This window comes from Leucoraja erinacea, chromosome 1, assembly GCF_028641065.1.
Source record: "Leucoraja erinacea ecotype New England chromosome 1, Leri_hhj_1, whole genome shotgun sequence".
Lineage (NCBI taxonomy): Eukaryota > Metazoa > Chordata > Chondrichthyes > Rajiformes > Rajidae > Leucoraja > Leucoraja erinaceus.
Genome location: NC_073377.1, coordinates 93,478,489 through 93,498,567, shown reverse-complemented (window position 1 = coordinate 93,498,567; position 20,079 = coordinate 93,478,489). Strand labels below are relative to the sequence as shown.

The 20,079-nt window shown below is 42.8% G+C and overlaps 1 protein-coding gene across 1 annotated transcript in view; it reads right to left on the bottom strand.

Annotated features, from left to right (window-relative positions):
• Positions 1-20,079, bottom strand: part of LOC129699329 (cytokine-dependent hematopoietic cell linker) — a 32,456-nt gene that overhangs the window by 2,510 nt on the left and 9,867 nt on the right. The window contains exons 6-9 of the mRNA XM_055639006.1: positions 20,009-20,037; positions 17,403-17,491; positions 13,773-13,850; positions 13,337-13,492 (exon numbers count right to left, since the gene is read on the bottom strand). Coding sequence (XP_055494981.1) covers positions 13,337-13,492; positions 13,773-13,850; positions 17,403-17,491; positions 20,009-20,037 — 352 coding nt within the window. The remainder of the gene's footprint in view (positions 1-13,336; positions 13,493-13,772; positions 13,851-17,402; positions 17,492-20,008; positions 20,038-20,079) is intronic.

The window sequence follows — 20,079 nt, the reverse complement described above, 5'->3', positions numbered from 1 at the left end:
ATTCCCCAAAACACTTTTAGCTAATATTTCAAATGAAATCAAAATGGCCTAGAACTTGAATTTGCTTCCGATTGCAAATTCTCCTCGCATGTTTGCCTCAAGTTGGCAAAAACACCCGCAAAAATGCTCGATGTTGAAGCGTAACAGTCGCTGTGCACTTTTGAGTATGTACTGGTTTTCAAAGTAGTCGCTAGAATCCAAACTCATCCTAATGATCAAGTTATTTGATACATCTCTGTTGCAGTTTTCCAAAAGGATTTTTTTTAAATGTTCGTAATGCATGAACACTAGTGGGTATTTTATGCTGAAATCTGACATTTAATTTTAAATGTTTTCAGAATCGATGTGATGGGTCAACTACCTAAAATAGTTAGCTCACAGGGTGGACCCGACGTTGTTGCTACAATGCTTACATTGTATGATTAACACTTTTTTAGTTGTATTTCCCAAACAGCATCATCTACTGTTCTTAAACATATCGAGGTCTATACTTTCACGAGGCATTAAAACAAATATTGGGCTGAAAATCACGACGGATTGGTATTGCTAAATGGATTTTGTAGTGGCATCAGTTCGCTGACTCTCTTAACAAATTTCATTCCATCAAAGTTAATGGTATCAATTTGAGAGTGGATCACCAACTTTCTGACAGGCAGGAAGCAGCATGTGAGGCTGGGAAAGTACATCTCTGACCCGCAAACGCTCAGCATAGGAGCACCGCAAGGCTGCGTACTCTCTCCTCTCCTCTATTCTCTTTACACCAACAACTGCACATCCACAGACACCTCTGTCAAGCTTCTCAAGTTTGCGGATGACACAACCCTGATTGGACTGATCCAGGATGGGGAGGAATCTGCCTACAGACATGAACTGACACTGCTGGCTTCCTGGTGCTGTAGTAGCAACCTAGAGTTGAATGCTCTTAAGACAGTGGAATTGATTGTAGACTTTAGGAGAGCTCCCCCTCCCCTCACCCCACTCACCATCAACAACACCACAGTCACATCTGTGGTGCCTTTTAAGTTCCTGGGAAGCATCATCTCCAAGGACCTTAAGTGTGGGGGGGGGGGGGGGGGGGGCTACCATCGACTCCACAGTCAAAAAGGCACAACAGAGGATGTACTCCGCAGTTTTGGGGACAGAGCCTTCTCCAGGGCAGCTCCCAGGCTCTGGAACTCCCTCCCCCAACTGATCCGCAATGCCGTGTCCCTCACCATCTTCTAGTCCTGCCTCAAGACCCATCTCTTCACCTCTGCCTATCCTTAGCCCACGTCCCCCTCCCTTTTCATCTGTGCTTGAATTGCCTCGTATTGTGTTTTGAATTGAATTCTGTCTTTAATTTGTGTACTAGTCATGTCTCTACTATTTATTTAATTCCACTTACATGTTTTTCCTCTACTTGCTAAATTTTTGTACGGTGTCCTTGAGACTCTTGAAAGGCGCCCATAAATAAAATGTATTATTATTATTATTATTACTTCCTGCGGCAGCTGAGGAAGCACAATCTGCCACAGGAGATGATGTTCCAAATCTACATGGCCATCGTAGAGTCTGTTCTCATCTTCTCCATCATGGTCTGGTTTGGCTCACCCACCAAGCACAACACCTGGAGGCTGCAGCGAATCGTCTGATCAGCAGAGAAGATTATTGGCTGCAACCTTCCCACCATTGATGAACTGTACACTGCAAGGGCCAGGAAGTGAGTGGGCAAGATTATCTTTGACCCCTCTCACCCTGGCCACAAACTCTTTGAATCACTTCCCTCTGGAAGGCGACTCCGGATTGTCAAAGCTGCCACAGCCAGACATTAAAAACAATTCTATCCACGAATAGTTGCTCTACTCAACAGCCAAATATCTGTAGCTTCCCTTTGATCTGGTATTTTGTTGGTTCACATGCTTGATCAATGGTGTTTTATCATTTATGTTTTATTATGTTTTCTGAGTCATTCATAACTGTCACTGTATGTCATATTGTTACTTGTGTGCGGAGTACCAAGGCAAATTCCTTGTTGTGAATACTTGGCCAATAAACTTACTTACTTACTTAGACAGGGTACATCGTTTTGAAGCGCCTAGTCCTTCCATTTAATATTGCGGACCAGGTGTGAAATTCTAGGCCTGCATTCTAAAATGCAGAAACAAGGAACTGCAGATGCCGGTTTACAAAAATAAGACACAACGTGCTGCAGTATTTCAGCGGGTCAGGCAGCATCTCTAGAGAACATTAGAAACATAGAAACATAGAAAATAGGTGCAGGAGTAGGCCATTTGGCCCTTCGAGCCAGCACTGCCATTCAATTAGATCATGTCTGATCATCCAAAATCAGTACAATTCCAGCTTTTTCCCCATATCCCTTGATTTCCTTCGCCCTAAGAGCTAAATCTAACTCCCTCTTGAAAACATCCAGTGAATTGGCCTCCACTGCCTTCTGTGGCAGAGAATTCCACAGATTCACGACTCTCTGGATGAAAAAAAGTTTTTCCTCATCTCAGTCATAAATGGCCTACCCCTAATTCTTAAACTGTGACCCCCGGTTCTGGACTCCCCCAACATCGGGAACATTTTTCCTGCATCTACCCTGTCCAATTCTCTAAGAATTTTATATGTTTCTATAAGATCCTCTCTCATCCTTATAAATTCCAGAAAATACAAGCCCAGTCGACCCATTCTTTCATCATACATCAGTCCTGCCATCCTGTGAATTAACTTGGTGAACCTACGCAGCACTCCCTCAAAAGTAATAATGCCCTTTGTAATGGCAAATGGCTCCTACATCCTTCCTCAAATTAGGAGCAAAATTGCACAGTACATTCCAGGTGCAGTCTCACCAGGGCTCTGTACAACTGCAGTAGGACCTCCTTGCTCCTAAACTCAAATTCTCTCGCAATGAAGGCCAACATGTCTTTGGCTTTCTTCACTGCCTGCTGTACCTGCATGCTTACTTTCAATGACTGATGTACAAGCAGACCCAGGTCACGTTGCACCCTCCCTTCTCCTAATCTGACACCATTCAGATAATAATCTGCCTTCCTGTTCTTGCTACCAAAGTGGAATACCTCATATTTATCCACATTATACTGCATCTGCCATGCTTCTGCCCAGTCACCCAACATATCCAAGTCACCCTGCAGCCTCATAACATCCTCCTTGCAGCTCACACTGCCAGCCAGCCATCTTTGTGTCATCTGCAAACTTGGAGATGTCACATTTAACTCCCTCGTCTAAATCGTTAATATATATTGTAAATAACTGGGGTCACAGCACCGAGCCTTGCGGCACCCCACTAGTCACTGCCTGCCATTCTGAAAAGAATCAATTAAATCCTATTCTTTGCTTCCTGTCTGCCAACCAGTTCTCTATCAATGTCAATACCCTACCCCCAATACCATGTGCTCTAATTTTGCCCACTAATCTCTTGTGTGGAACTTTTTCAAAGGCTTTTGAAAGTCCATATACACCACATCCACTGGCTCTCCCTTATCCATTCTACTTGTTGCATCGTAGAACATAGATAGGTAATGTTTGGGGTCGGGATCCTTCTTCTAAAATGCTGTCTGTTTGCATTGACCCATGACAGGATTATTATACTTATCAGTGTACTAACTGCTCGACAGGTAACTTGTGGTATGTTTAAAAAATCCAACTCAAATGGGCCTTATATGGGCTATAATTTGTATCCAGGACACTGGGCTTGCTGACAACAGACAAGTTATCCCATTAAGGTCAATTACAAATGAGCAATATTGTTTGCTTTATTGACACACCTGATATCAGCTAATATTTCCAATGATTTAAAAGATTTTGTTTAGTTATAACTTTTTTTCCCCAAGAAATAATCATGCGTTGTAAATAGTTGGCTGCAGTGACCTTGCATATTCACGTCCCCCTGTCTGTGCTGTTTTCTATTTAGATATCAAACAAACTGAAAACATCATTGCTGACACACGGAGCAGCTGCATTGGCATCTCGATTTCAGGAGCTTTTTATTAATCTGAGTGCTCACAGACACTGTGCGTATTGTCGCACAAAGCCTGTTGCCTTAGCAACACTCTTAGCTGAATTTCACTGTTTTGTTGCGGACGTCTGGCAGCTGGACATTGGCTCTTCAAAATGACTTCAGAGCCATTGGAGTGAATTTCATCTGCTGATCTGACACACTCATTTGATGCCTGTTAGGATGGTGGTTTAATGCAAATTCAAAGAAAAGGAGATCCAAAGTGAATTCAAGCTCCATACAATGAAGCGTGAAAATAAGCACCCATGCAATTAAATGGGTTGACAACAACAAATATATATTTTTCTTACTGTTAATATACTGAGGAAAAAATTAGAATCTTTTCAAAAACACAACTGAAAGGTTCATTGTTATAATTGTAACAAACGCTCCTTTTGGGCTAGATTTCCTCCTCAGGAAAGCAGAGAAATTGTAACATGGTTCACTCCTGGAGAGGGGATTTTTTTTAAACAAAAGGTTTCAATATTTTTGCATTAAACCGGGCCCGTTGTTATGAACATGTGCATCAGCAATACAATGTGATACAAAGGTGCTTCTATTAAAATATAAAACTGTAGTATTTGATCATATTTAAGATATATGGGCCACCTATATGGTTTTTGATTTAAAAAAATGCTGCCTATACAGGTGAAAAGAACATGGCCAATAAATCTCCAGATTAGCAATAAATGGCATCCATTGCAGAATGTTCACAAATTATATATATGGCAATGTTGCGTAGTAATCTTGTTTGTGGGATGCTTGCTCAATGGTGTGAATGTGATGATTAGGTGGTCCATTTTAAAGTTAACATGCTCATTCGGTTACATTATTATCAGATCAAACTTTGTCCATACAGAAATCTGATGCATCTATTGATTTTAAAAATATATTAAAAAACTCGATTTTGATAAAAATACATGCACCTACATTAACTAAAAATAATACAAAATAAACAAAGTGAAGTGTTACAGATATTGTATAAATGATATAATTTTGTACAAGGAAGCTGTTGCTGAATTATTATTAATATTAGCTTGCATTGAGGTTGCTTTGTTGCCTGCCCTAGTTTAGTTCAACTGCTTTAAACCAAGTATATATCCTTGTTTCTTTACATTTGCTGAAGTTCACTGCGTTTGCTCAAGGTTTGGGTTAGGGTTCATTGCAATAGTTCAATTTCTGGCATTCCACCTATGAAACTGTTGCAATGTCCTAACTCAGTCCACTTCCTCCATTGCATTTGTGTATGCGGACCCATGATGGCATTTAAAACAGTTTACTATAGTGTTCAAATTCTGAACTCTCCCTAATCTATAATCTCCTCTCATTCTTGCATGAAATATCTGTCCACTTCTCGTCCAGGCATGAGCAATTTGAATTGTTCTATCACTGACATCGTGCCCTCAATTGCCAAGCAAATTCTGCTGAGTAAAAATTTGCTCTCTAATGCTCTGCTCCAAAGCCACATTTTGGATGACTGGGGGCTGTAAGACCATTATATTCCAGCTGTGGTTGGCAGTCAGATGCATCAGAGTCCAACTCCACTAGTGGAAGGTTGGGTGGCAAGGATGAAGGGAAAGCAGAAGCCATGTTTCAGCATTAAGGGAACATTGGCAGAGTTTTGGGTGATGGGATGGGGATTACCTGAGATATCAATAATCGTGCATGATTATAGGGTGGGAGAGGAAAGTGTTGCACATCAGGAGACCATAGGGTTAGATTGGGAGATCAAGTGCATGTGTGGGGGGAGATGTGAAAAGTTGGGATGGGGGCCTAAGGATGAATTTGTCATTGGCTTACTTGTCATGTATCTCATGCCTACATTATGTAAGCATTAAGTAAGCATGCATGTTCAGCAAGCAGTGAAGAAAGCGAATGGCATGTTGGCCTTTATAACACGAGGAATCAAATATAGGAGCAAAGAGGTCCTTCTGCAGTTGTACAGAGCCCTAGTGAGACCACACCTGGAGTATTGTGTACAGTTTTGGTCCCCTAATTTGAGGAAGGACATTCTTGCTATTGAGGGTTTGCAGCGTAGGTTTACAAGGTTTATTCTCAGGATGGCGGGACTGTCATATGCTGAGAGAATGGAGCAGCTGAAGGAAGAGAGGGTATCTCATTGAAACACATAAGATTGTTAAGGGTTTGGACATGGTAGAGGCAGGAAACAGGTTCCCGATGTTGGGGGAGTGCAGAACCAGAGGCCACAGTTTAAGAATAAGGAGTAAGCAATTTAGAACGGAGACTAGGAAACACTTTTTCTCACAGAGAGTGGTTAGTCTATGAAATTCTCTGCCTCAGAACGTGGTGGAAGCAGGTTCTCTGGATGCTTTCAAGAGAGAGCTAGATAGGGCTCTTAAAAATAGCGGAGTCAAGGGATATGGGGAGAAGGCAGGAACGGCGTACTGATTGGAAATGATCAGCCATGACCACATTGAATGGCGGTACAGGTTCGAAGGGCCGAATGGCCTACTCCTGCACCTATTGTCTATTGTCTATTGTCTATTACCAAGTTATGCAGGGAGGAACCATCAATAGATACTCTGAGAGCCAGTTGGTGCAAGTACTCCTACAATGTAGCAAAAGGTGAGTTCCAAGAGAAATGATAAAATCTTCAGCCAAAGCTACACCAGGGTCCTAGAATGACTAACACCCGAAAATATCTGACTGGAGTTCTAGAATAACAAGACACCACCTGCACCTGGACATTATTATGTTTCACTCTGGTAAAGAAAGAATTGTTTTCATATTGCTGAAAATGGTCATTATTCATTTCCATCAGTCTGAGGATGCCCGCAGCTACTCTTTTACAATGTTCTCAGAGTGTGTCAGTGATAAGAAAGTAACAAGGAAGTGGGTAAAATGGGAGGTGAGAAGGTGAGACCCCTTTATTTTCTGATTTAAAAAAAATTCTGTCTATTTCTGGAAGGAATTGGGGATAGATTCCATTTCCTCATCAAAGCTTATTGATTTTCTTAATATTGGCCAAATTAGAGTTATTATAAAATGGAGGATTTTTGCATTTGCAAGACCTGCTTGGCTTCTGTCTGTGAAAAGTTGGAAGCTGTGAGCTGGCGACAGAAAGTCTAGGACCTAGATTGATATGCAGGATAAGGAAAGATCCAGATGTCCTCTCCATTGTTAAAATATGAGGATTTTGCAGAGGAACTCAAAGGTATTGCAAATGCATGATCAGGATTGGCCAGCTGCATTAAAATACTGTTAATAATGTTGCAAGGTGTTTGTACTGCTGTTTGATGATTGGCTGAAGTGAGAAGCCTTGTTTGAATTGTTTATACTACCTGGGAAAATATTGCATTACTTGATGAACTGACTTCCTTCCAGAAGCTTCTGTCGAAACATTGTAGTGGGCTACTTTGTAATTGGGTTAGGGAACTGTCAATAACCATACCATGTAATCGATATTTGTGATTGGTTTGTAGGGGTTGTCACCCTATGTAGTTCTGCCCCCACAGGGTCCGATGACCTATAAAAAAGTGATCCCCACTAGGATTGTCGTTTATCTTCTGTAGGGTTGCTTGGGACTGTGTAACCTTTTGGAGGTGTCTGCTTGCACAAGGCTGAAGGATTTGAACAAGCTGAGACAAGGACCAGACCCGTGGTGTTTAATATTGTATAGGGAGTTTGTTATTGTTTTAAATAATAATGTTTAGTGGTCCAGTGCTTGACTCAGTGTTTTACTGAACTAGAATAAGGGGGGTAAGCTTTAGGAGCATAATAGTAAGATTAAATGAGAACTTACCAGTTTGAAGTTTGATCTGTATTTTATGAGGAATTACGATGAGGGATTACATGAAGAGCCCGCTCAGCACGCATGCGCGGCATACTTCAAAGCAGCGGTGTGGAATCACAGATAGACACAGTTATTGAAATAAACATAGTAAAGAAAAGGAGACATCAGTTATCAGTTTTACCCATATTATTGAGGGTGGGAGTGGAGGGCACGTAATCCCTCATCGTAACGCCTCATAAAATACAGATCAAACTTCAAACTGGTAAGTTCTCGTTTAATCTTACAATTTTACTTCGGAGTCACGTGAGTGACTACGTGAAGATTTTAAAGCTCTGTGATTTCAAACCGTGTAACAGTTATTACTTCACTCACTGCCGAAGTCCTTGAGGGAGGAACTGTGTTATCGCAATCAACCAATGAATCTGTTTGTAGAAAAACACAACGTTTTTTTTTAACAATAACAACAAAGAAATTAAATTGCGTCCCTGGGCTTAAATTAAATATTTGCAGTCTGTAAAAAATTTTCTGCAAATAAAGCAGGTTTTGCCAACGGCTTATTATAAAAAGTTCTGAACGTTCTTTCCCCCGACCATCCTGCTGTAGCCAGGATGTGGTCTATAGGCACGTCCATTATTTTGGCCGTCGACGTGGATGCTGCCCTGGTGGAGTGAGATTTGTACATGGTAGTGTTTATCCCAGCAGCTTTTAGCACCTGCTTGTGCCATCTCAAAATGGTTTGGCTCGTCACCCGACCATAAGGTTTTTTATGACTGACCCATAAGGCTTTTTCACTCCCTCGAATATTTTTGGTTGTGTCTATGTAGGACAGTAGGTGGGTCATGGCACATAACCGTGGTTCTGGCGGGTAAGCCCGGAATTCCACGACTGGATTAGGTGTTCCTGGTCTGCTCTGTTTGATCAGTCCCTGGATAATGAAAGAGATCTGGTCTGGAGCTGTGATCATGTTGTCCAGTCGCAATAGGTGTAGTGACTGGACCCTCTGTGCAGATACAAGTGCCATCAACATGAGTGTTTTGAGCGTAGATTGTTCCAGGTTGAGGGATCTGGCTGGTGGCCATCCCCTGAGGTATGTCAGGACCACACTGACATCCCATATATGGGTGTACCTTGGTCTAGGGGGGTTAGAGTTGTAAATACCCTTCATTAGTTTGACCACCAGCGGGTGGGACCCCATGGCCTGTTGTCCTGGAGCTTGTTTTAAATAGACAGACAGGGCACTTCTAGCTGTGTTGATGGCACTGTAGCTGAGTCCTTCATCGTGGTGAAGGTTCGCCAGGAATTCCAGTACGTTGGTAACTGTAGCGGTTGAGTAGGTGGTCCCTGTATCCAAGCAGTACTTCTCCCACTTTTTGATACTGGACAAGTACTGTTTTCTTGTGGATGTTCGGAGGGATGTCGTGGAGTAATGGGAACCATGGCTGTGTAGGCCAGTCGGGTACTATCAAAATACCTGAAGCAGGGTCCATTTGTATTTTGCGTAGTACACGGCTGATGAGGCAGAAGGGAGGAAATGCATAGAAGAAGAATTTTCCCCAATCCAGCGCAAACGCATCTACCGCTGCTGCCTCAGGGTCTGGTTCCCAAGCAACATACATAGGTACCTGGTGATTTAGTCTTGATGCAAATAAGTCGATATCTGGCGTGCCATATTGCTTGATAATTTTTGCAAATACTTTGGGGTTTAACATCCATTCGGTGTTGTCATTAAATTTGCGTGACCTGGTGTCTGCCACTGTATTTAGCTTACCTGGTAGGTAAGTTGCTGATAGTCAAATATGCCTGCTGACACACCATTGCCAAATTGTGTTGACCAATTTGTTGCATGATATCGATTTTATGCCGCCCATATGGTTAATGTAAGCCGCCACCGTAGTATTGTCTATTTGTAACCATACATGCAAGTGATGCATATTGGATGCATATGCTTTTAAACCATAAAAGGCACCCAACATCTCTAGATAGTTAATGCCCAGTGTAAGTAGTAATGATGACTCTAGGTTAGTCCATCTACCACCTGTGCTGGATATGGAGTTAGTCGCTCCCCAGCCTTGAGCAATGGCATCTGTTTGGATAACTAAAGTAGTGTTAATGATGATGATAGGGCTGAAACTATGCCAAAACGTTTTCTGCCCACCACTGTAGTTCTGATATTGCTACAGTGGGTAATTTCATGATACGATCATAATGACCTGCATGTCGTTTTAGTGCCTGTACCTTTGCTCTTTGTAAGTTTTGATAGTGCAAAGGTCCAAATTGTGTAGCCGGAAATGCTGCTACCATTTCCCCAATTACTCTTGCTACTTGTCGAATAGTTGGTCGCTCGTTGACCATTAAATTGTTGCATGATTGTGCCAATTCAGTTGTTTTGTCTTTTGGCAAAGTTACAGACATGTGGGCTGAGTTAATTGTGAAGCCCAAGTAGTCCATGGTTGTCGATGGCTTCAACTTAGATTTATCTGGATGTAAGACAAATCCCAAGGTTTCGAACAACTGTTTGGTAGCTGACACAGCTGATATGCCAATTCCATGGTCTTGCCTACTATTAAGATATCATCAAGATATGCCATGACCATATGTTTTTGTCTTCTTAATATTGCCAGGGCTGGTTTTAGTATCTTGGTGAATAATCTTGGGGCTGATGTTAACCCATTGGGTAATGCTTTAAACTGCCATTGTTGCCCCATCCAGGTAAATTTCAGGTATCTGCGATGATCCTTGTGAATGGGTACTGAATAGTAAGCATCTTTGAGGTCAATGCTTGCCATGAAGTATCCTTTGGAAATCAGTTGTTTGGCAGTAACAAACATTTCCATTTTGAAATGTACATACTTAACAAACATATTTAGTGAAGTTAAGTCAATGATGATGCGACACCCACCATCTTTTTTAGTTTTAGTGAATATATTTGACACAAATTCCAAGGGTTCATGTTTTGTTTTTTCCCATGATACCCTTAGTGATTAGTCTCACCAGTTCAGCTTGTCCTTCTTGTTTCTCTTTAACTTAGAGGGAAAATACCCTCTGGGGTGAATGTTGAACTGGTGGCAATTTTTCTAGTATAAATTGTATTTTGTATCCACTAATGCTATTGAGTATATTATTGTCACTTGTGATAGACTCCCATGCTTCCTTAAACAGGTGTAATCTCCCCCCTGTTAGTATTACGCCCCTACTTCCTATATGCTGGTAGGAACCAGACACACCTACCTCCATGGTTATGGGTGTTTCTTCTGTCCCTTCCCAGACCAGCGAGTCTTGCGCATTGTCTGACGTGGCGGTGATGTTTGGGGGTGGCGCATTTTCCATGGGGTCCGCTCTGGGCCTTGGTCTAAAAAAGACTTCAGGTGGTGATATGCGGACCCCGAGCTTTCACCAGTCCCATATTGTAGACGTCGACTGGTGGACGCGATGGGGTGCTGCCGCTTGGGTATTGTTGTTTTGGGTTTGCTCGTCCCAGGGCCTGCCCTCATGAGACCAAAAGTTTTTTAGAGGCCTCTTCCATATCCTTTACTTTTTTCGTGAGGTCTTTGCCAAAGAGCAGTGTGTCTGGCTCAGTGGCTGGGGTTTTGCATAACCCCGCAAATTTTGGATTTAGGGCAGGTCTTATAATTTCTTTACGGAGGTTATTTATCTCGAACTGCGTGTTGCACAACAGCGCAAGAGTTGGTTTGTGGTCATCTCCGTATTGTCCACAGAACGAGCAAATGATGTAATGGCTGACGTCAGGAGCCTGAGGATCCGCTGTAGTTTCAGCTCCTGGTTCCGAATATTTGTCCCGACGTGCCCCCAGATTTGGCTGCTGACAGCCGGCACTTTGAGAGACTCACAATTTTCTAGAGCTGTGTACAATCCTAAGGCCTCATTAACCACCTGCTCCTGTAGGGGCCTGTTGGAGAGGTGGTTAATGCTGGCCGCTAGTTTAGGCTCTAATGGCCTTCCTGCACGTGGGGCTGCCACGTAGCGGTCCACCACACCCAGCAGCTCTTCCTGGTCCTGCACCCCATGCATACTCCCGACTTCTTCTTCCCCTCTTCCTGACCCGCCCAGTCCTGGTCACCAAAGCTACCCTCGGGTAAGGAGGAAGCAATGGGCAGTGCACAAGGCACTGTGGAGGAAGTGCCTGAACTCCCCCTGCGAGATTGCCCCTCACGTAGCGAGTCTCGCTGGAGCACCTGCTCCAGTAGCCGCTCCATGCGGCTCAGGCGGCTGTCTCTCCCCCGAACGGGTGGTGAGACGTCCCTGTCCAACGAGTCAGAAACCACCGGCCGATGCTCTTCCTGGTGGCTATACAACCAGTCCGCTGCTCAGGCGCTAGCGGGTCTGGGCTCGGCCCGTTGTCGGGGATGGCGAAGCGCCAGGTAAGCGGTCCTACCGCCTCCTGCCCCCCACAGATGGAATGCTCCTCCAGCGGAGTCGAGCGGGGGACAGATTTCTTCGAGAGCCTTTTCTTCATGTCTGAAAAACAAATCAGAAGGCTCTCCTTGCAAAAGAAAAGCCGACCTCAGAGTAACTTACCTGACGGTCCGTCTTTTAAACTGCAGCGGGAGCGCCTGACTCCCGCTGCGGCCGCTGTTGCACTGCTGAACGCAATGCTGTGCATGCGTGCTGAGCGGGCTCTTCACGTAGTCACTCACGTGACTCCGAAGTAAAATTACAATTTCATCTTGCTTTGTTTATTTCTGCAAATGGTTGCCAGTGTTGCATGTGGCCCTGGTCCTACGCTTGATAGGATGGAGTGAGGAATGAGAAATAGAAAATGCTAACAAAAGGGAAACCAAGAAGAAAGTGGAGATGGAGATTGAAGCAAGAGCGGGGCGTGTGGGGAGTAGGAGCAAGTGGTGGTGCCATGGGGATTAGGAGAGAGGGAGGCTGTGGGGAACAGGAGATTAGGAGAGAGATGCCTATTTGGAAATAAATTGAAAAAGTGGAATGTAAATCAGAAAGGAAATGGAAAGGTGAGTGGAGACAGACTGAAATGTCAAGATGGAGATTGAGGACGTGAAGAAAAAATGGGTAGGTAAATGAAGAAGGAGAAAGGGACAATAATAGAATGAGAAAAAAGTAAGAAAGGAAGTTGGTAAGGATGGGTGGGAAATGGAAAGAGAGAGATTAGGGAAGAAAGGGAAGAACAGATTGTGGATTAAAAAAAAAGGGGAAGGAAGGCAAAGATATTTTCCCATTGTTAAATCTGAAATGGTTTCATGTATTACGGTGATCCTGGGTTCTACTGAGAAAGGAAACAGTTTCACGCATTTTCACTTCATTGAACACGATTTTCCTAAATATGCCAGATTGTCTGGCAAACAAGGTTGCCACTAAATATCCATTTAATGTACAGAAGAGTAACAGTATCTTATTGCCTTTTGAGTATGAAGCCAATAACACACAAAATCCAATGTCTCTGTCATGTTTCATGTGGGAAATGTGTATTTTAAAATGAACCTCTCGAAGTGCCCTTCATAACTTCAAAAAGTTAATTCATTTGGCCTTTCCAACAGCAGGGAAGATGTTATTTGTTTTTTATACTACCTGAAGAAAGAAACAAAAATTGGCAGAAAACTTACATCATATCCTCTGAGGCCACTCCCCAAAGAATACTGTCGGCTGCTCTCTAAGTAGCGAATCTGAATGCTGTAAACTTTATAGTTGTTGTACACCAGCAGCACATACGGTTTATCAGGGTTTCCTTTGGAACTGTCCCTTACCAGGAAGGCACCGTTCTGAATTAGGAGAATATAAACTGTTAGTAAATCCAGTCTGAGAATTCATCAATATAATATATACTTCTAACTGCTGTAAATAACTTTTTATGTAATACAATATCCAGAGATTTTCACAGTGAAACCACACTAGAGAAATTATGAACATATCATAACACATGAGAATTTGGTAAACCTGAAAATTTGGAAAGAAGCTTTATAGCCTTCATTGTATGGTACTGAATTTGAATACATACAGCTAAAGGACTTACTGTTTTATAAATATAACAGAATTGGTTACCTTGTTGTATATTCTCAAAGCTTTCTCTGCTTCGTGGCGATTATGGGTACCAACATACCATATGTTTCCTTCTAAATCCTGAAATGTTTTTCGAATGTAAGTAATAGGAAATAATTTAAGCAATCTGATGCAACATTTCACAAGTCAACAGCTTGCTATGCACAATGATCAATAGTGAACACCACCTTGCCTACAAAGATTACAGGGGGAATAAGCTGTCTGATAATATTGAGCTTAATTAGTTGATTTGTAAATTGACACTGGCACTGAGCTTGCTAATGCATTAAGCAACATATAAACTCCAGTTGACACCAGGTATACCACGGCAAGTCAAGAGTCAATAATGTTTTATTGTCATATTTCCTGAAACAGAACAATTAAATTATTCCTTGCAGCACAACAGGTATGTGAACATTGTACTCGGAAGATAACAAACAACAAAAAGACGTTCAATAAATTAAAAAATAACCATAAAAAAACATGTTTGAACACTTTTGAGGAAAACTGGAAGTAGATTCTTGACTAAATTCCCACTTTCCCAAAATGTCAGTCTCTTGCTGACTACTACAATGTTCTGCTTCACGTGCCATTTTTCCGAATTTGGAGTTTACTTTCCCCCCCCCCCTCTTCTTCTGAAAGCTTTGAGTTGTGCTACATTTGATGGCATAAGTATCCCCACCTTCAAAGTTTGACTCAATTTGTCATTCTTTACTTGAGAAATTGGATACTAATGGCCAGGCCAGCGTTCGACCTTGTGCACCTCATTCCATCTCCACACAAACCATACACTGTGGCACATCGGAATGGGAGCACTGGTGAACCTAGTTGCTGCTTCACTCATTGAACTGAGTTCCCGCATTTCCATTTCTGCTCTAGCTGATGTTAGCACAGACTAGGAATCAAATCTTGTTGTTCTGCACAAGTTATTACCCTTCCCAAACAAAATAAGGTGCAGAAGCAGGATAGGCATTTCAGGCCCTTGTGCCTGACCCACCTTTCAGCAATGTCATGGCAGATCTGTTAACTCTGAGTATCTTTCCAACACCAACCGCATATCTCTTAATTCCCCTTAATATCTAAAAGAAAATCAATCTCTGTCTTGAACATCGAGTCATAGAGTGATACAGTGTGGAAACAGGCCCTGCAGCACAACTTGCCCCCACTGGCCAACAATGTCCCAGCCACCCTGGTCCCACCTGGCGGCGCTTGGTCATATCCCTCCAGCTGTTTAACTGTTTCTAACTGTCTAACTGTTTCTTAAACAATGGTATAGTCCCAGCCTCAACTACCTCCTCTGGCAGCTTTTTCCATACACCCATCACTCTTTGTTTGATAAATTACCCCTCGGATTCCTATTAAATCTCTCCATGGAATAGAGACCCAGCCTACTCAACCTCTCCGTATAGCTCACACCCTCTGGTCCTGGCAACATCCTCGGAAATCTTTCCTGAATCCTTTCAAGCTTGACAATATCTTTCCTCTAACATGGTGCCCAGAACTGAACACAGTATTCTAATGCGATCTCATCAACGTCTTAATCAACGTCTTGACCTTGCAACATGATCTCCCAACTTTTATACTCAACACTCTGACTGATGAAGACCAAAATGCCAAAAGTCTCTTTGACCATTTTATCTACCTGCGACTCGATCTTCAAGGAACCATGCACCTGTACGCCTACATGTAGATTCACTGAGCTTTACCCTTTTGAGTGAGAACTCTAAAGATTCACTAAACTGTAGCGAAAAAAAAAAAATCCTCATGGCTGAATGGCAGATTGCTTATGTTTTTTCTATAATCACTGGGTTTTTGATGGCCAAGTTAGAAGAAACATGACTTCAAATGTGCAAAAAATGTTGAATCTAGTTTTCCTTGGGGAGAATACAGGGAACTATAGGCCGGTGAGCCTCACTTCAGTGATAGGGAAACTGTTGGGGAGATTTCCACGAGATTGGATTTACTCCCATTAGGAAGTGAATTAGGGATAGCCAGCATGCTTTGTACGTGGCAGGTCGTGTCTCAATAACTTGATTTAGGTTTGTGAGGAGTTGATGAAGGCGATTGATGAAGGTAGGGTGGTGGATGTTGGATGCATGGAATTTAGGAAGGGTTTTGGTAAGGTCCATCACAGTAGGCTGATCCAGAAAAATGAATGGGCTTCATAATGACTTAGTCATATGGATTCAGAACTGGATTATTCATAAAATACAGAGGTCTGTGAATGAAGGTGGATATACTGGCTGGAGGTCTGTGACCAGGGGAGTTCCACAGGGATCTGCACTGGGACTCTTATGATACATACATAAATAATCTCAATGTAAATGTAGATAGGTTGGTGAGTAAGTTTGCAGATGACACCAAACCTGGAGGTGTTGCAGACAGTGAGGAATGCTGTCAGAAGATACAGCTGGATATAGACCAGCTGTAAAAAATGGGTGGAGATGTGGCAGATGGAATTTAATCCGAGGCGTTTGAGGCGATGCACTTTTGGAGGTTAAATGTAAGGAGGGAATATACAGTTAATGGCAGGATCCTTATATCATTGATGTGCAGAGGGATCTTGGAGTTCAAGTTCATAACTCACTGAAGGTGGCAGCACAAGTAGGTATGGTTGTAAAGAAGGCTAATGGTATCTTCGTTTTCTTTGCTAGGGGCGGTGAATATGAGAGTCACAAAGTCATGACACAGCTCTATAGTACTTTGATTAGGCAGCATTTGGAGTATTGTTTGCAGTTCTGGTTGCCCCATTACAGGAATGACGTGGAGGCTGTGGACTGGATGCAGAGGAGGTTTACCAGAATTCCACTTGGATTAGAGGGTTTAAGCTACAGGGAGAGGTTGAATAGACTTGGATTTTTTTCTCTGGAACATCTGAGATTGAGGGGAGACATGATACGAGTATATATAATTTTGAGAGGTATAGATAAGGTAGACTACATAGCCTTTTTCCCAGGGTTGAAATGTCCAACACTAGAGGGCATAGCTATAAGGTGAGAGGGGGAAAGTTTAACATGCTGGGCAAGTGTTTTACGCAGAGTGGTGGGGGCTTGGAATTTACTGTCGGGCAGGTGGTGGAGCTAGATACGATAGTGGCGTTTTAAAGGATTTTGGATAGGCACATGGAAGTGCAGGGAAAAGAGGGATATCGATCATGTGCAGGAAGATAAGATCAGCTTAACTTGGCATCACGTTCAGCACAAACATTGTGGGCCAAAGGGCCCATTCCTGTGCTGTACTGTTCTATGTTTCAATAAAGTTCCCCTTACATTCTTTTAAACACAAGAGGGTATCGGTTCACTTATAGGTGCACTTATTCTCTAATCATTGAAGAAGGCATCACACTGGTATTATAGGAAATAAACATTGTTCCGTATTGTAGATCAAACAGTTATTAGAAAATAGCTCTTTTACCAAGTCTACGTGCGGGAAATCTACAGGCATGTTTCCACAATGTACTTCCATAAATTCATTTCATATGCATTCAAGTTTAGTTAATAAACTCAGACTGAAGCATCAGCTCTTCACACATAGATTGCATCAATCATTGCATCATACAAGAGAAGGCATGTCTGCACATAAAATGGCATTTGTTCGTTTTGATTTATAAATAGATTTAAATATTTTACATACCTTCGGATCAGACCTGAGGGAATGTTTGTTTCTCTGCATATCAAAATAAAACTGTTCTTTTGATGTCCTGGAAGCATCTTGAAATCTATCTACAATTAAAGATAAATAGAACAATAGAACAATTGAAAAATAGACAATAGGTGCAGGAGTAGGCCATTCAGCCCTTCGAGCCAGCACCGCCATTCAATGTGATCGTGACTGATCATCCACAATCAGTACCCCGATCCTGCCCTCACCCCATATCTCCTGACTCCACTATCTTTAAGAGGTCTATCTAGCTCTCTCTTGAAAGTATCCAGAGAAATGGCCTCCGCCGCCCTCTGAGGCAGGGAATTCCACGGACTCGCAATTCTCTGTGTTAAAAAGTGTTTCCTCACCTCTGTTCTAAATGGCTTACCCCTTTTTCTTAAACTGTGGCCCCTGGTTCTGGACTCCCCCAACACCGGGAACATGTTTCCTGCCTCTAGCATGTCCAAACCCTTAATCTTCTATATTACTAAAACTCTGATCTTGACCGCTTTTGGCCCATTGTGCTGCGATTTCCGACAGAACGCCGCCACCTATGGCCGTCATTTTTGGCCACCTCGCTCAGAGCCCCCCTCCGCCTTACGGGTGCGGAGGATTTTTCCCATCGATGACAAATCAGAGAGATATTAATGTTTTTTTAAAAAAATCACCATTCTCTCTGCTGCCCCTGCTGGAGGGAGGGGGAGGGACTATAAAACCAGGAAGTGGTGTGCCTCACTCAGTCTCTGCAAGATGGATGAAGCCAAGGGAAATGTCTCTCTGAGCTCTAAATAACACTGAACAAATGTCTACACAACTGTGAGTCCCCTTAATGTGGTTTGAAAATGAAAATATGGCTTTTTTGAAGTAAAGAGGCACTGCCTGCAAATGGTTGTTTGGGTGCTTTGGCTTGAAGTTGAAAGGCACTACTTACTGCAAATGGTGGCTTGCTTTGGCTTTGAAGTTGAAAGGCACTACTTACTGCAAATTTGGCTTGGGTGTTTTGGCTTGGTTGAAAGGCACTACTTACTGCAAATGGTGGCTTGGGTGCTTTGCTTGAAGTTGAAAGGCACTACTTACTGCAAATGGTGGCTTGGGTGCTTTGCTTGAAGTTGAGGCACTACTTACTGCAAATGGTGGTTTGGGTGCTTGGCTTGAAGTTGAAAGGCACCACTTACTACAAATGGTGGCATGAAGTTTAAAGGCACTACTTACTGCAAATGGTGGCGTGGGTACTTTGGCTTGAAGTTGAAAGGCACTATCTACAGCAAATGGTGACTTGGATGTTATGGCTTGAAGTTAAAAGGCACTACTGCAAATGCACTTACTTCCTGTTTGCACTGTATATTGATTTTAGATAAAACGCTACCACTTACGGCTGTGATTTGTGGCCATCTTACTCAGCCCCCCCTCTGCTGAGCAGGTGCAAAGAATTCTTCCCATCAATGAAAAGTGTTATTAGTGTTTAAAAAATGTTGAGAATCTCTCTCCTGTCAATCACGCCATGAAAGCCACACCTTTGCCAGTGGGAGGGGTTATAAAACCCAGAAGTGTGGTTGTGGCTCAGTCTCTGCATGATGGGGGAGGGAGAGGTCACGACTCTGTCTGAGCTGTGAATCAACTGAACACACTAAATGTCTAATGAACTGTGAGTTTGGTGTTTTGTGTGGTTTTATGGTGGTTTCACCCTGCATGAAATGGTATGAAGCTGCATTTGAATTTGGTGGCCTTGCACACTGCTTGAAGTGGAATGAAACTGCACTTGAATTTGGCAGCCTTGTATCCTGCTTGAAATGGTATAACACTGCACTGAATTTGGTGGCCTTGCACCCTGCTGAAAGTGGTATGAAACTGCACTTGAATTTGGTGGCTTTGCACCCTGCTTGAAGTGGTTGGAAACTGCACTTGAATTCGGTGGCCTTGCACCCTGCTTGAAGTGGTAGGAAACTGCACTTGAATTAGGTGGCCTTGCACCCTGCTTGAAGTGGTAGGAAACTGCACTTGAATTAGGCGGCCTTGCACCCTGCTTGAAATGGAAGGAACATGGATTTGAATTTGGTGGCCTTGCACCCTGCTTGAAATGGAATTTCAAGGAATAGTCATGAGTCAACTGCCAGCCCACCAACCGTGAGTGAGCTTCCAGCAGATCAGGCTTGAGGGACTGAGCTGCCACCCCAAGAACCCATACCAGCACTCCAGAAAGCCCCCCCACTGGCCACCAATATTGGAATTGGTGGAGAGGTGGAATATTGCATCGGGGGACCGGCCCTCCCGTGTGAACGTGGGACCCAACGGGTCCCACTTAGTCTAGTAATCTTATATGTTTCAATAAGATACCCTCTCATCCTTCTAAATTCCAGAGTACACAAGCCCAGCCGCTCCATTCTCTCAGCATAAGGTTGCATCACCTATAAAATCTAAGTGTGTTAATATAGTTTAAATGAAAGTGTCAGACTTTTTCAGTAGATTTATGTCTCATATTAATGTGATATTTACAGTAAATAAAAAGACAGAATGGGATCCACTATAAATATATGTCACATGTCCTGGATACATTTCAAAGACAGCAAACATGAATCATTGGGAAGGCAAATAAGTACCTGATGTCCATGATGTTTGATCTGAAGAGCTAGCAAAAGGAAAAATATTATATTAAGACTGGGGAAAAGTG